We start from the raw sequence: 15,511 nt of genomic DNA, 5'->3' as shown, positions 1-15,511 counted from the left end.
TCTGCTAGCCATCTTTATTTCATTATACACTGACTTCATAAGGCACAAACTAGCATCACACATTATAGGAAAATAATTCAAACATGTATAAACTAGTTGTGGATTTTTGTACATGTATAAACTTTGGTATTCTAAATCAGTAACATTTTATTATCCATTAACAGTCTGGTAACATAGTATATTCCTGTGAGCTGGATTTATGCATTGCTCTTGTATATATTTTGTGTATATAAGTAAATAACCAAGCAAGACACATTAATATGGCTCAGAGTCAGAACATTAATATGGGATGATTGGATATACACTGTATATATGAATGTTAGTTGCTACCAACAAATTGATGGAACCTAAAATCCATGAACACACATGAGAACCCTTACAAAACACAAATAACAAGATTCAATATATGTAAATTGACATCAACAAAGTAACAATGTAACACGATATGTTTCCTAATATGAAACATTTTAAGTTACACAAAAGATAAAGTACAGCATCCTGATTAATCCATACAGATCTACTGATTCAGAAATGATTATGCACACAATGTAAACTTTAATAGAAAGATGATATATGTAGTTAATGTTTATATTACCTATCAATTTTTTTAATGTTTATAATACTTATCAATTATTTATCTGTAAAACATAGTCATATTTCAATATACAGTATTTTGCATAAAATAATTGAACAGTTGCCTATAGAGTGTCCTACAACCTAAAATATCAGGGTGCATACACTTTACTTGTACTGGCTGACAATCAGTTCCCATACAGACCATCAGACATCTAGATTGTAATGCACACCTTCTTCAGAAATATATCTTTTTGGAAGAATTTCAGAAATCTCTTTACCATAATAGCTCTGAAAATCTCTACAGTAATATCCACAATCAAATAGCAAATTGAGTCCATTGAAGATTTTTGTGTAAAGGTATGAACCAATTTCCATCCAGGAATCTGCAGGCAAAACATTCTGCTGGATTTCTTAGCTTCCTCTATATCCACAAAGCAATTACCTGGGGTAAAAATATAAATGAAAAAAAAAATCCTAAATATTAAACAATTCCTCAGAGATATTATCTGAAAATTGGAGCTGTATCCATAAAATGTGTAGAAATCACCATAGAAATAAATCACAAATTTACCTATTGCATTCTCACAATATATACAAAATATTCATGAAAATAATTTGCAGATTAAATGCCACTCATGTTAAATTTTAGTTACATTAAGATATTATGGTAGATTTTATCAAATGCATAGTAAGAAGACAAAAGTTTCCAAACACTGATCAGCATCCAGTAGACAGCTGCCAACATCTGACTTGTACAGGTGAGAAAGCTTTCAAATATACATGGACACGTACAAAAATGGCATAAAATATATGTTATCTTTAAAAAAAATCCAGAGTTGTAGCAAATCAAAAGACCCCAATACCAATAAAATAATATATGATCATATTGTAATACTTCAGTAAAAAAACAACTACATGCATTCAAACATCTGTACATGTATATGAGAAAAGTAAGTACGGTATAGAAGTTTCAACAATTCTGACCATAATACCAAACTCAACAAGAACATTCATACCTGATTGTTCAATGATTTTTGATTGTTAAATTGTAGAATTTTAGAAAACCTTTACTAGATAAATAGCCCTAGAATAATACATAGCACTAGTATTTGGTCAGGTCATTATGCCATAATTTGGAAGTTACCCGATAGTCATTAAATGTCCTTAACTAATTAGCAAAAATGTCTCCCATGGGAATCCAGATGTTTTTGACCTGTACGGAGTGATACAGAAACTCCTCCCCCTGGCCTTGTTCTGGGTCAGTCCAGTCTCGCAAAAGGCCGTAATTCACCCACGTTCTCTTGACATTCTCTGCAGACATGAACTCTACGAACTTTGACCCCTCCGCTGACCCAAAGTACCACATTGATTGGACATCCTGATGCTCTGTTAGGTACTTAGTCAAGTGTTCTCTGTCACCAGTCAGGATGTTGACCACACCTCCAGGAAGGTCTGATGTATCAAACACCTGAAAAAAAAATCCACCTGTGTATAACTACTGCCTCACAGCCATACAACTAAAGACACACATGAACTCTGTACATGTACATGTATTTTTCAACAATCCTATACATGTATGTCATTTTCTCTTATGCATTGTTTCATCAACTTCCAAATTAAGATTTTTATTCATGTATTTGATTGTGGGAAATAACTAGCGTTGAAAATTTTCATAATAGTAACACACTCGTTTGGTTGCAAATTCAAGAAAATTTTAATAATTTCTCTATTAAATAAGAGTCACTATATACAGACATTGAAGATATACATGTAATTCATACTTAGCAAATTCAAATACCTGCAATAAAGTGCCAAAATGAAAGTAAGAATAATTATTCACCCATAAATTTAAACCCCTATAGAGTATTTGTTTTGCTTATCATTTCAAAATGAGCATAAGTCTTTAACTACCCTTGAAAAGATGTGGTCTATGCTATGTTTTTATTTTAAAAATAAACAAATGGATTAAAGAAATACATGAACTTCAGTTTGAACGAAAAGCTTTTTACAATTAAAAGTAAAAAAGACAGAGACATTTCAGTGTTACCTGATATAAATCTAATGCTGACAGTGGGTACTTTTGACTAGGAATGATGACCATGGTGTTGCCCCTGACAACAGCTGGTGCAAAAAGGGAGATAAATCCCAGGAGAGGGAACTCCTCCGGACAGGTTATTCCAATCACTCCCACAGGTTCATGGATCTTTACAGTGGCTCCATACAGAGTTGTTTCCTTGGAAGAAAAAGTAAAGGAAAATAAAACTTGTCTAAATTCGATTCTGCATATGCATTCTTGGTTGAACAAAAATTTATGTCGTTTTCATGGTTGAGCCAAACTGTGAAATTAGGAGATCAATAAACTAAAAATTTCTAATGTTAGAAAAAGAAGATATAACTGTCCATGAATTTACATATCAACAAACTTTAATATTTTGACAATTAATCCTTGAAATGTTATCTTCATGAAAAGTAATGAAACCAAAGTATAAACAAACTTGACTTACTTGCACTCCACCCCCATACTTGTCACAATAGGCTCCCCAGTGAAAGAGACGCTGGATGGATAGATCCACCTCCATCAGACAGTCCTCTAATTTACGCCCTGTCATAAGCTGGATCCGCCCCGCTATTTCCTCTCGTCTGATCTCCAGATTTTCTGCCATGTAGTACACTATCTGGGCTCTGTTGTGTGCTGCTCTCTTTCCCCAGCTAAATTACATTAAACATACAAACCTCATTATCTCAAACTCAATGGGGCTCAGAAAAAAACTTATATACGAGGATTCAAGATGTCAAGGGTAATATACTTAAAGAATAAGTGGTGGTACTTCCAAATCTCTTTGACATATCCATGGTATTTGAGATACGGATGTTAGAGATGACAAAATTCAAATGTATCACATAGGTGCAGATTTTATATTCTGGTGCAAAACATTGACATCCATGAGAGTTTTAGTACAATGAGTAAATGTAACATCATTTTTATATTTATAACGTGTGTATGCTGGAGATTAAGAAATATATTCATGTCCGAGTTACAGTATGCAAGTAGCTGTATATGTAGCAATATTTACTTCTTGGCAAATTACCAATACAAAAAACCTGGTTGCAACAATATTTGTGAGAAGATACACATGTATTGTATGTATCATACTGCATTTCCTTTGAACTGAAATTTTTTTGACTGATTAGTCTCAAAAAATATTTCCAAAGTATAGTATCAAATATTGCAGATATTAAAACTTATTTCTTGCAAGAAAAATGAAAAGTTCACAAAAACATGTATGATTCATGTATTTGGTTGATTTCCAACACCATCATACCCTGGAGCAGCAGCATGGGCAACTTCCACTGCATTTCTGACGTCCTTACGATTTCCCTCCCCCACATGACCTACGACCTTTCCCTCTGGGTTTATCACAGGTCGCACATATGGAGCATCTGGTCTCTTCTGACCTCCACCATAGTACATCTTAAAGGTTCTGTCTATGCTGTATGAAAAAAAAAGTTATCATACAAGATTGATGTACATGTATAAACCTAAATATACATATGCATCATGTTTAAATTCCCTGATATTTCTTTTGAGTTAGGCATTGTGCTATAAATCCCTGAAAAATTGGTTCCTTTCAAATGTGATCACCTTGGCAAGGTAACTCCATTAACTGTTATTTGTTTGTTTTCCACATTCTCAAAAGTTGGTCTCTGTGGGAGTGTAACCCCAAAGTTTTTCAAATCCATCTCCACTTTACCTGGCCTTGGTCTATCTTCCCATGCAGGACGAACATACTCAAACAATCCCTGCAGTTTTTAAAACAAATTCATATCGATTTGAATGCCATTGCTATTATCAAAACTACATGGTCATATCTATAAATCAATCGCCCAAAATCTGTAAATTTCACTGGTAAGCACTAAACTTGATCTTCAAACTTCGTTGTTTAACTTGTTTTTCCTAATGAAGTACATGTAGCTAAGATATAAAATGCATATGTATCCTATTTGATTTAATTTAATATCTGTTGACAAATATGACTGAATGTAAATATAATAATACTTAATTTCACAACAAATTTAAAATACAGTTTCTCAGACCTCCTTTCCACCATCACGACCGAATCCACTCTGCTTGTATCCACCAAACCCGGCAGCTGCATCAAACATGTTGTGACAGTTAATCCATACAGTGCCAGCTTTAATGCCCAGGGCCACCTCCAGGGCCAAAGGCACATTCTCTGTCCACACACTCCCACCTAGGCCATAAATAGTGTTGTTAGAGATGGCCAGGGCCTCCTTAGCTGTTCTGAAAGGCAGGACCACAAGGACTGGGCCAAATATCTGTTAATGGATTGGAAGAACAATTGCACTTTAAATATCATTTAGTAAGGTTTGTTAGTCTCTAATTAATAAAGATTTTTAATTTTTATATTGTTTAAACATTAAGCAGTGCTTTAAGTCATTACTATAAATCAAACTGTCCCTGCAGTGTAAAATCAATGCATAACTACAAATAATACATTTACATGTGGTTACTAAGAATTTTAAAAGGAATGTTTCACCTGGTGAACCTGACTTGTTTATTAGCTGTATGACCTGTCATAATTTACAGTATCATTAACAAGATCTTTAGCAATGTTACAATGTGAATAAAATTGTTACAGCTCTGTGCTATTTGAAATGAGGAAAAAGCCTCACCTCTTCTGCTACTACTCTGGACACTGTCTGTACATTTGTAATCATTGTGGGAGGGTAGAAACAGCCTCCACTGGGAACACTGTCCTTTATCTGGAAGACCTGGAAATAAAAGGAAGAGAAACTTCAGCAAATCAAAGACAGCAATATCTATTCAAATGAAAATAACTTTATCTAAATTGATCATGCATCTGCAGTTCAAAAAAGCATGGCTCAGATAATGATATACAATGTATCTAATAGACGAGAGCCATTCTTAGTTCAGTTTTCTTTGGTCGTTTAAATGTAAATTTTTAGTGAATCGTTCCTAATGCTATAGTCACATGCAAACAACATCTTAAATTGTGAGATCCATCCCTTCATTTTACCTCTGCCCCCTCCTTCCTGGCCTCCTCTACATACTCCTCAATAGTCTTCCTCTGGCTTTCATCCACTATGGCTCCCATGTCCATAGCTTTATCCAGACTGTTCCCAACACGAAAGTGGGTCAGCCTCTCTTTCAGTTTATTCACCATTTTTTCATATACTGACTCCTGGACCAAAAGCTTTGAACCTGCACTGCAGACCTAAACAGACAGTAGAAACCACAAATTTTAAATAATATCATTAGGTCTTCCGTTTTCAACGGAAGACCTATAGTGATTCTACTGTTTCTTATTATTAAGGTCTTCCGTCTTCACGGAAGACCTTATAGTGATTCTACTGTTTCTTATTATTATTATTATTTTTCTGACCATCTAATTTTGTGCACGCGATTTCTCAGAGACTACTGGATGGATTTTAATGAGATTTGCAGGAACAATGTGATGCTATCTGAAGTTATTTTATCCGAGAGATTTTTTGGAAAATCACTTCCGGTGCCAAGTTACAGACCATTTTCTGAATTTAAAAAGACAATTTGTCCGCGGATAATCTCAAGAACGGTAAAGGATATCAATGTGAAACTTTCAGGGATTATAGATCGTGATAAATCCTAGCCGGGACGTGACTTTTCGTTCGTCGTCGGTACTTCCGGTCGTCACTGGATGCGAATTTAAAAAATCGAATTTTCTAACTTTTTTGTTTTTCAATATTTTTCTTTGATATTAGTAGGGTTAATAGAGGCATTTCCAAAAAGGCTTAATATATAACTTGTTTAAAAATTGATCAATCCAAACTCTAGATATTCGCATCTTAAAATTTGAAGCGAGTCCAAAATGGCGGCTGTCTTTGTAAACTCCGACGGGCAAGTCGGCACTCGGAGCTCCTCGGATCGTTCGTTCCTGCACACTAACCTCGGACGTCAATGGTGTTCTACCATGTTGCAGATACAGCCATGTGATCTTTTTTGAAATTCCTCCAAATGTTATACCTTTGAAGTCTGAGTTACTTTGAAGCACATGCAACACTATGTTTTGCTTTCAAAGACTACTTACATGATGTTTTGATCAAAACCAATGTACAAGGAAGAATTAGACAAGAGAAAAAAATGTTTGAAGAACTTTATGCAGAGTAAAATATGAAATGAGTTACAAGGCAGTTTTCGGCGGAGAAATGTAATCGATTTGATGCATATTTCTCCACCAATCACTTCCGAGCTTTGTATTGAGCGTAGCGGAGTCAGTCAAGGATTGCCGATTGGCAGGTCGGAGTTTACGGAGACAGTCGAGTGTCTTGTTGAAGGAAACTACCATGAAATGGATAATCTGTCTTTGAAAACATAAATACTCTGACCTCAAAATGCAATAAAATGAGTAATTTGTACGATACATACAATAATATATATGAGAATGGAGACTATTCAATAGAACATACATTCAATAGAACATACATTTCAAAGAAAAGGTGCGAGTAATTTGTACGATACATGCAATAATATATATGAGAATGGAGACCATTCAATAGAACATACATTTCAAAGAAAAGGCGCAAAGATTTACTCGTGACTTTTGGTGCAAAATAATGTATCGTGACTCTTCTTTCATAGTAGAAAAATGGTCTGATGTAGAAGTGCAGAAAAAGATTAAACGGACACGTTTATATAAAATACAGGTATATGGAATTGCATGGAATAAAAAGTTGAATACACAATGAATAAAGGAAGTAAACAGTATCACCAGTTCATCAGTAATAGATTATTTGTTATTGTTTAAACTCAATTAACGAATTCCGATGTGAATCTGCTTGCACAAAATTTGTCTAGCTAGCTCTCTATAATTCCGCACTATATTAAAAAAAAAACAAACTTTTAACCTCCCTGATGCTCGTTACTTCAGGCAATGATAGAAAGTAAACATCGATGATGGTTGGTAAAATTGCGCTGGTGTAGTGGTTTCCATATGGAATTTTCACGAAGGCGATCTGGGTTTAATCCCGAATTTGTTTGCTTAAATTTACGTTTTCATCTTTATAAATGATGGTGAGTGGTTTTTTTTTTTGTTTTTTTTTTGGTTAGAGATGATAGAACATGATTTCTAGATTGGCGAAGGGACCTTCTCATGCGTCGTCGTTAGTTCCGGTCGCTACCGGAAGCGAATTTAAAAAATCTATTGTTTCAACTTCAATATTTTTCTGTAATATTTGTAGGGTTAAGAGAGCCTCTTTTCAAAATACTACATATATAATTTGTTTTCGAATTGATAAATCTAAACTCTTGATATTCGTCATTTTCATTTTGAATCGGGAGTTGAAATGGTGTAATGGTTAGCACGTTGGATTTTCACACCGACGACCAGGGTTAAATCTCCAGAGTGTCTGACTTTTTTCTCTCAGTTTTTCAGCTTGAATTTACATTTTATTTTAAAAATCGGACGGAAGACCTCTCATTGCTCGCAATGAGTTTCTAGTTATTATTCTTATTTTTTTGACTTTCTAATTTTGTGCACGCGATTTCTCGAAGACTATTGGATGGATTTACATGAAATTTTCAGGAAAAGTATGTTGTAACATGAACTTGATCTATCTGAGAGATTTTTTGGAAATTCCCTTCCGGTGCCAAGTTACAGACCATTTTCTGATTTCAAAATGACATTTTGTCCGCGGATAATCTCAAGAACGACAAGAGATATAAATGTCAAACTTTCACGGATTATAGTTCGTGATAGGTACTAGCCGGGTCGCTAGTTTTCGTTCGTCGTCGGCACTTCCGGTCGCTTACGGAAGTGATCAAAGAAATCGTAAAATTTCAACTTTCTTTTTTAAATCAATACTTACATCACATTATTGGATCTCTTTTGTAGTTTCGAAATATGTTGGTCCCACCGGAAACAAAAACGTCAAATTCCGGTTAGAAGAGAAAAACTACATAATTTGAGTATTTTTCTTTCCCATTAATATCTTCTGTAGATAAAGTAATTGAAATGAATTTTAAATATGTTATTCAGACTAAAAATTTCTAGAGTAACGTCAAATATCTTTGTAAAATTCACTTCCGGTTGCGAGTTTTCCTGTCCTCAAAATGAGAAGTTGTGTGAGCAAGATCTCGGAAACGGTAAGAGATTATGACACCAAACTTTTATGAGCAACAGACCTTAAGATGTAGGCAAAACCATTTGGGTTAAGAGCGTCAGTCGTCACTTCCGGTCGTCACAGGAAGTGATCAAAGAAATCGAAAATTTAAACTTTTCGTTCTTTAATTAAAAATTGCATCACTTTATTGCATCTTTTTCGCAGATTCAAAAGATGTTCGTCCCACCGGAAACAAATACGACAACTTCCGGATAGAAGAGAAAAACTAAATACATGTAATTTGAGTTTTTTTAATTGCCCGTAAATATTCTTTATAGATAAAGTATTTGAAATGAATTTTAAATGTGCTATTCAGAGTGCAAATGTCTAGAGTAACCTGAAATATTTTTTTCAAAAATTCACTTACGGTCGCGTGTTTTCCTGTCCTCAAAATGAGAAGTTATCTGAGCGAGATCTCAAAAACAGGTAAAAGATTAAAACACCAAAATTTTAAGAGTAATGGACGTTGAGGGGTAGATGAAACCATTTGGGTTAAACGCGTCAGTCGTCACTTCCGCTTCTCACAGGAAGTGATCAAAGAAATCAAAAATTTTAACTTTTCTTTTTTAAATTAAAACTTACATGACTTTATTGCATCTCTTTTGCTGTTTTGAAATATGTTAGATTCCACCGGAAACAAAAACGTCAACTTCCGGTTTTATGAGATAAACTACGTTATTCTTATATTTAACTTTCTCATAAATATCGCTTATCGATGAAGTACCTGAAATGATTTTATGCATGTTGTAGATACTGCAAATGTCTAGGAAACAGTCAGAGATTTCTTTTATCACTTTTTCAGCTTGAATTTTCGTTTTTATTTTCAGAATCGGACGGAAGACCTCTCATTGCTCGCAATGAGTTTCTAGTTTTATATTATTTTTACTGTTTAATTCAAGAAATATCATGGTTTGCTCGATATCACATGCAAAATTTTAGTTTACGATAATGGCTTGAGTTACTAAAAATAACTTAGGGAAAACCCAGACGTGTTTATAATAGTGAAAAGTGTTTAAAACTAAGTCTTACAAAATCTAATAATGAATTTGTTTGTCTCTTTTTTGTCCCCCCCCCCCCCCCAAAAAAAAAATAAATGTTGCCCTTTGATTCAGTCAATCCACAGATATATTGACTTTACAGAAAAGCAAATTGACTTTGCACTTCGTGCTCATGCAGTCGATATGCTTTTCTGTGAAGTCAATATATCTACGGTTCGACCTAATAGAAGGGATATATTTGTGTAAAATATTGCTTAAACTCATAAATTGAACTTAGTGTAATATTTCTAATTTACATTTACATGTATTACATATAGTACATCTACATGTACTTGAAGTAATGTCATTTACAAATTGTTATACTATCCATTGGCATATCTTAATTTTCCTTATTATTGTAATAATTTCATCCTTGTCTGTTATGGGCTCTAAATTAGAAAATAAATGTTCTGTTCTGTACTTCTTTATTTTTATAATTCATAAAAGTAAATGTATCACATGTTAATACCATTACAGAAACCTACTTTTAAAAGTAATTTATGTGAAAATATTTGAAAGTCAAGTTTTACTTTTATTGTAAATAAAAGTAAAACTTTATTTTCAAATATTTTCACATAAATTATCTATGACAAAACCAGGCAAACTATATGGTTTTTTTTTTGTATCATTCAATTCCAAAATACTGCAAAGGTTTAACTGTATATTACAAAATTTCCAACATATTAGTCTACTGCAGCTGAACACAAAAAAGCATAATGAAAGATACACATTCATAGTACTTCCTCTGTTTTTACTCCTCACCTGTCCCTGGTTAAACCAGATGGCATCCACCACTCCTTCCACAGCACTATCTAAATCTGCCGACTCAAACACCACCACTGGAGATTTCCCTCCCAGCTCCAGGGACAGCTTCTTACCACTTCCAGCTGTTAGGCGACGCAGAGTCTGTCCCACCTTTAGAAGAATTTCAAAATAAGAAACAAATTTAGTCATTCATAGTTGTTAATACAGTCAATCCTGTATTAAGCAGTCACCTGCAGGAATCATTAGAAGTGGCCTTTATAGAGAGGTGACCTTTGAGTAGTCTAGAGATTCATCTTTTTCTTCTTCCTAAATTTAAAACATCTTAAAATTCTCTTAAATTTTAATTTCACTTTCTTTTAAAAGCAGCTAGTAAATACCTTATAGGTTAAACGTAAATTGAACAATACTTTAGAAGGATTTATGCAATTCATAAAAAAGTAATACCCAAGATTTGCATAAACTAAGCTTTTCACCTTCATGCTACGTAAAGATACATTTTACAGAGCCACAGTCAAACCTCATTATTTCAAACTCTATGGGACCGAGAAAAAACTTCCAGATATACGAGGATTCGAGATATTCAGGGTAAAATACTTAAAGAATAAGAGGTTGGGACTTCCAAATCACTTCCACATATCAATGGTATTCAATATATCAGTGTTCGAGATACTGAAGTTCAACTGTATATTAAACTAACCCCTGTTGACCCAGTAAAGGCCACTTTGTCCACAGCTGGATGGTCAGCTAACATACTGCCCATAGCACCACTACCGGTGACAACATTGAAGACACCATGTGGAAGACCCGCCTCTGCACAAACTTCAGCCAATAGGAGAGCAGAGAGGCGAGTATATGTAGCGGGTTTTAGTATAACTGTGTTACCCATGGCCAGGGCTGGGGCAATCTTCCACGTCAGCAACATTAATGGGAAGTTCCAAGGTACAATGGCACCAATTACACCTACAATGTTTATAGCATATTAAATATAAATGCATCTGAGCATAAATAGAAACAAGAGGCCCATGGGCCACATCGCTCACCTGAGTAACTTTGGCCATGCTGTTCATTACAAGACTTCCCCCCTTGTAATACCTATTGTGGCCCCGCCCTACCCCCGGGGGTCATGATTTGAACAATTTAGAATCTACACTACCTCAGGATACTTCCAAATAAGTTTCAGCTTTATTGGTCCAGTGGTTCTTGAAAAGAATAATTTTAAAGATTTTTCTTATATAATTCAATGTAAAACTTGGATTCTCTATTGTGTCCCGCCCTACCCCTGAGGGTCATGATTTGAACAATGGATGCTTCCACTTAAGTTTCAGCTTTTCTGGCCCAGTGGTTCTTGAGAAGAAGATTTATTAAATTTTTTTCCTATATATTTCAATGAAAAAATTGGATTCCCTATTGTGGCCCTGCCCTACCCCGGGGGTCATGATTTGAAGAATTTAGATTCTACACTACCCCAGGATGCTTCCATATAAGTTTCAGTATTTCTGGCCCAGTGGTTCTTGAGAAGAAGATTTTTAAAGATTTTTCTTATATATTTCAATGTAAAACTTGGATTCCCTATTGTGGCCCCGCCCAACCCCCAGGGATCATGATTTGAACAATTTAGATTCTACAATACCCCAGGATGCTTCCATATAAGTTTCAGCTTTTCTGGCCCAGTGGTTCTTGAGAAGAAGATTTTTAAAGATTTTTCTTATATATTTCAATGTAAAACTTGGATTCCCTATTGCCCTACCCCCAGGGGTCATGATTTTAACAATTTAGAATTTACACTATCCCAGGATGTTTTCACATAAGTTTCAGCTTTTCTGGCCTAGTGGTTCTTGAGAAGAAGATTTTTTAATGACCCCACCCTATTTTTGTCTTTTCTTGATTATCTCCCCTTGTAAGGGGAAGTCGCCCTTTATTTTAGCAAAATACACTCCCCTTCACCCAAGGATACTTTGTACCAAGTTTGGTTAAAATTGGCCCAGTGGTTCTTGAGAAGAAGTTGAAAATGTGAAAAGTTTATAGACGGACGGACAGACGGACGGACGGACGGACAACGGGTGATCAGAAAAGCTCACTTGAGCTTTCAGCTCAGGTGAGCTAAAAAGTTAATCTTTTCAATCCATGAAAATTAAACCAAGCAAGCATTAATATTCCTCCTTAAATGTTACTCGATGGATGCAGAGTCAGTTTCAAAAATTATAATAACAGATGCATAGTCTGTTAAGGGAAGTAATCTAAATTCTCCTGCTCTCCATCTATAAGCATGTACATAGCATTATTTATTTCCTTCCTTCTGTTTCAAAAAAAAAAAAACCCAACATTCTTATTCAAGAATTCCAGCAACAAACAAAGTACAACATGTAGATATACTGAGCTCAAAATGAAGGACAAAAGGCTAGGGACACAAACTTCTTACCAACAGATTTCCATCCTCTCATTTCTGTGTCCATCAACTGGGCCCAGCCTGCATGATGATAGAAATGTCTGACCACTATAGGAATATCAGCATCTCTGGTCTCTCGGATAGTTTTACCATTATCCATAGCCTCAAGGACACTGAATAAACGCATGTGCTTCTGGATATGTCTGGCAATGCTGAAATTTACTTAAAATATAAATGCTATACATCACAACATTAGAATCTAAAAATGTTAGCCATTGAAATGTATGTTTTCCAATCTAATTACCTTTGGAAGGAAAACATTACTTGACTTACCTATAGAGGTGCCTAGCTCTGACATGGGGGGAAGTCTTGCTCCAGCTTTGGTAGGCTTTCTCAGCAGCTTTGACAGCCAGGTCTACATCTGGCTTCTCTGCCTGAGTGGTCCATGCCAACTCTTCACCTATTAATTTAAGTCATTTTATTTTCTCTGAATGATAAACTTATTTATTACACTGAAGTTTTTTTTTGTTTCTAGCATTGTCTCATACTAACCAGTTGCAGGGTTCTTTGTTAAATATTTCTTCCTGCCATCTGGTTTCACCCATTTCCCATCAATAAAAAGTCCAAAGTCTTTACCATGGTCATCTAACCAAGCCTGTTAAAATATATGCTGATTAGTAATTAAAGATACAGTAATTTTGGACCAGATTTAAAAACTGCAAAAGGGGCAAAAGCATGCCAGGTACAATCTTCTTATTGGTCGTTATATACTTTTACTAATATTGACTACATAGATACTTAAAGATATTAAGGGATAAACATAGCTTTCCTCATCATTGGAAACTCACAGTCCCTCTGAGTCTCACTTCACTACCTAGGAGAAATGAGACCATGACCATAGTTTTGTCTGACAATGAACTTTCCTAATAGGAGAATTCTTTTTAAACCTTATAACTTTTACATGGCAGATTACCTTGAAAATAGGTGAGCATTTACAAAGACAATAAGGTGTAATGTATGTTTTTTATTCATAATAAATAATTAGAAACCTTTGAACGTTTCTTTACTTGGCAGGTTTCCCATTTCAATGATAAAACCATTCCCTGACACTGTACATGTAAATGTCGCTTTTCCACGAAATGCGTTAGATATCATGGAATGCACAGTTTGTCATATTTAATATGAAAAACAAAGACAGTGCATATATATCTTAAAGATTATATTCCTTATCTCATGTATCTTACATGCTCTTTCTGCAGGACGGCAAGTCCAGACCTTGTCTTCGTGTTCTATAGTCTTAAATTTTGCATTTGTCATTTGTAAACAAATGAAATAAACAAACCTTCACAACATTGTCTGCTTCTGGAGCAGGTCCATAGCTCATCGTTTTAAATATTTCTTTGACAGAATTCGGGTTGCTCTTTGACTTCTCTGCAGTTTCAGCCATGTTGCATGACGTGCTCTTCGTCTATGAAAAATCTAGAGGTGATTCGAATGTATGTCAGAGAGATTTCGGTACATTTTCAGACTTTACCATATATGCATGTAGTGACGTCATAACATGGCAGCCACCACAGCCTAGCAATTTCGGAAAACTTGTGGTAAGTTTTAGGTGTTTCACAAGGAAACGGCCTCATATTTTGACGTTATTTAACAATCATCACATTATTTAATGTATACTTTAGAGAACTGAAAACTTGAAGACAAAGTCCCTCGTTGATTTCTTGTTTTTAGCCCCTGTATTTAACCCGAGCTTTTCCTTCTCAAACATGCCAAAGCCATACATATTCTATTTCAAGTCAAGTTCAAAACATCTGGCGTAAAAATAAACATTTAGATAGTCGCATTTTTATTGGTAGTCAACATCAGTCTATTGCATTGCTATTTATTTGATCTAAACTATGTTTTTTAATATTAATAAAACACTTTTGCTATTTTTATATTGATCATGCACAGACATGTCACATTCGTGTGTATGATAAACAGAATCCAGATGCCATTATCTCAATTCATCTGAGGTATTTTATGGTGTTTTACTACTATGATGCTTTATTTGTAATAACTGATTTATAAAATCTTTAAATCATAAATTGGCAAAATAAATATTTATGTTTTCAGCCTGCTTTCACTTTGTTCAACATTCAATCATCGGAACGACTTTACTTTACCGGTCCCCAGAAAAACGCGCTAAAATATAGTGTCGCCGTAGGCGACTTCAATATATATGAGATCGCGTGAGCGATCGAAAAAAATAAAAAATATGAGGTTTTAAGCCTTTTTGACCCCACATTCGAATTCTACGGTTAAAAGTTTAGTTTAAAACTTCGTTTATAAACGAAGTTTTTAACCTCGTTTTCTGAAAAAAAAGTAATAAATGTTGTTTATTCAGTGAAAAGGAGACAAAAAAATAATTGTGAACGAAGCGCGTGCGGCGCATGCTTAGTGCCGTTTCTTTCGTACTTAGCCATTTTTTTCATGTAAACAAACCAACGAGATGTCGTTGAAGCTGAATTAAGATCTTGCAAAAAATACAGATGCAACTGAATTTCTTAATTAATCTAAAAGAACA

At 34.7% G+C, this 15,511-nt stretch overlaps 1 protein-coding gene across 1 annotated transcript; it reads right to left on the bottom strand.

The window, feature by feature from the left end:
* On the bottom strand, positions 1-14,414 carry LOC133185422 (aldehyde dehydrogenase family 16 member A1-like). The gene is made up of 14 exons (XM_061320615.1): positions 14,285-14,414; positions 13,495-13,597; positions 13,276-13,402; positions 12,976-13,154; positions 11,254-11,516; positions 10,554-10,706; positions 5,637-5,834; positions 5,272-5,370; positions 4,672-4,914; positions 4,220-4,377; positions 3,900-4,067; positions 3,081-3,285; positions 2,624-2,809; positions 1-2,044 (listed from the first exon to the last, which is right to left on the bottom strand). The coding sequence occupies exons 1-14, from the start codon at positions 14,387-14,389 to the stop codon at positions 1,745-1,747; spliced, it is 2,487 nt and encodes an 828-aa protein (XP_061176599.1). The 5' UTR covers positions 14,390-14,414; the 3' UTR covers positions 1-1,744.
* Between the last annotated feature and the right edge of the window lie 1,097 nt (positions 14,415-15,511).

The sequence above is a fragment of the Saccostrea echinata genome, unplaced genomic scaffold (genome assembly GCF_033153115.1).
Source record: "Saccostrea echinata isolate AGI-Se365-2 ecotype Australia unplaced genomic scaffold, CSIRO_AGI_Sech_v1 ptg000012l, whole genome shotgun sequence".
In the NCBI taxonomy this organism is placed as follows: Eukaryota; Metazoa; Mollusca; class Bivalvia; order Ostreida; family Ostreidae; genus Saccostrea; species Saccostrea echinata.
The sequence above is the reverse complement of the archived record's forward strand: the minus strand, read 5'-3'. Positions and strand labels throughout refer to the sequence as shown.

What these genes read in the sequence shown, in the direction of transcription:
- LOC133185422 (XM_061320615.1), bottom strand. Translation starts at nt 14,389, where the DNA reads ATGGCTGAAACTGCAGAGAAGTCAAAGAGCAACCCGAATTCTGTCAAA. An exon ending in AACAAAGAACCCTGCAACTG is followed by an intron (nt 13,403 to 13,494) that starts GTTAGTATGAGA and finishes TTAAATTAATAG; the next exon opens with GTGAAGAGTTGGCATGGACC. An exon ending in GTCGTGATGGTGGAAAGGAG is followed by an intron (nt 4,378 to 4,671) that starts GTCTGAGAAACT and finishes TAAAAACTGCAG; the next exon opens with GGATTGTTTGAGTATGTTCG.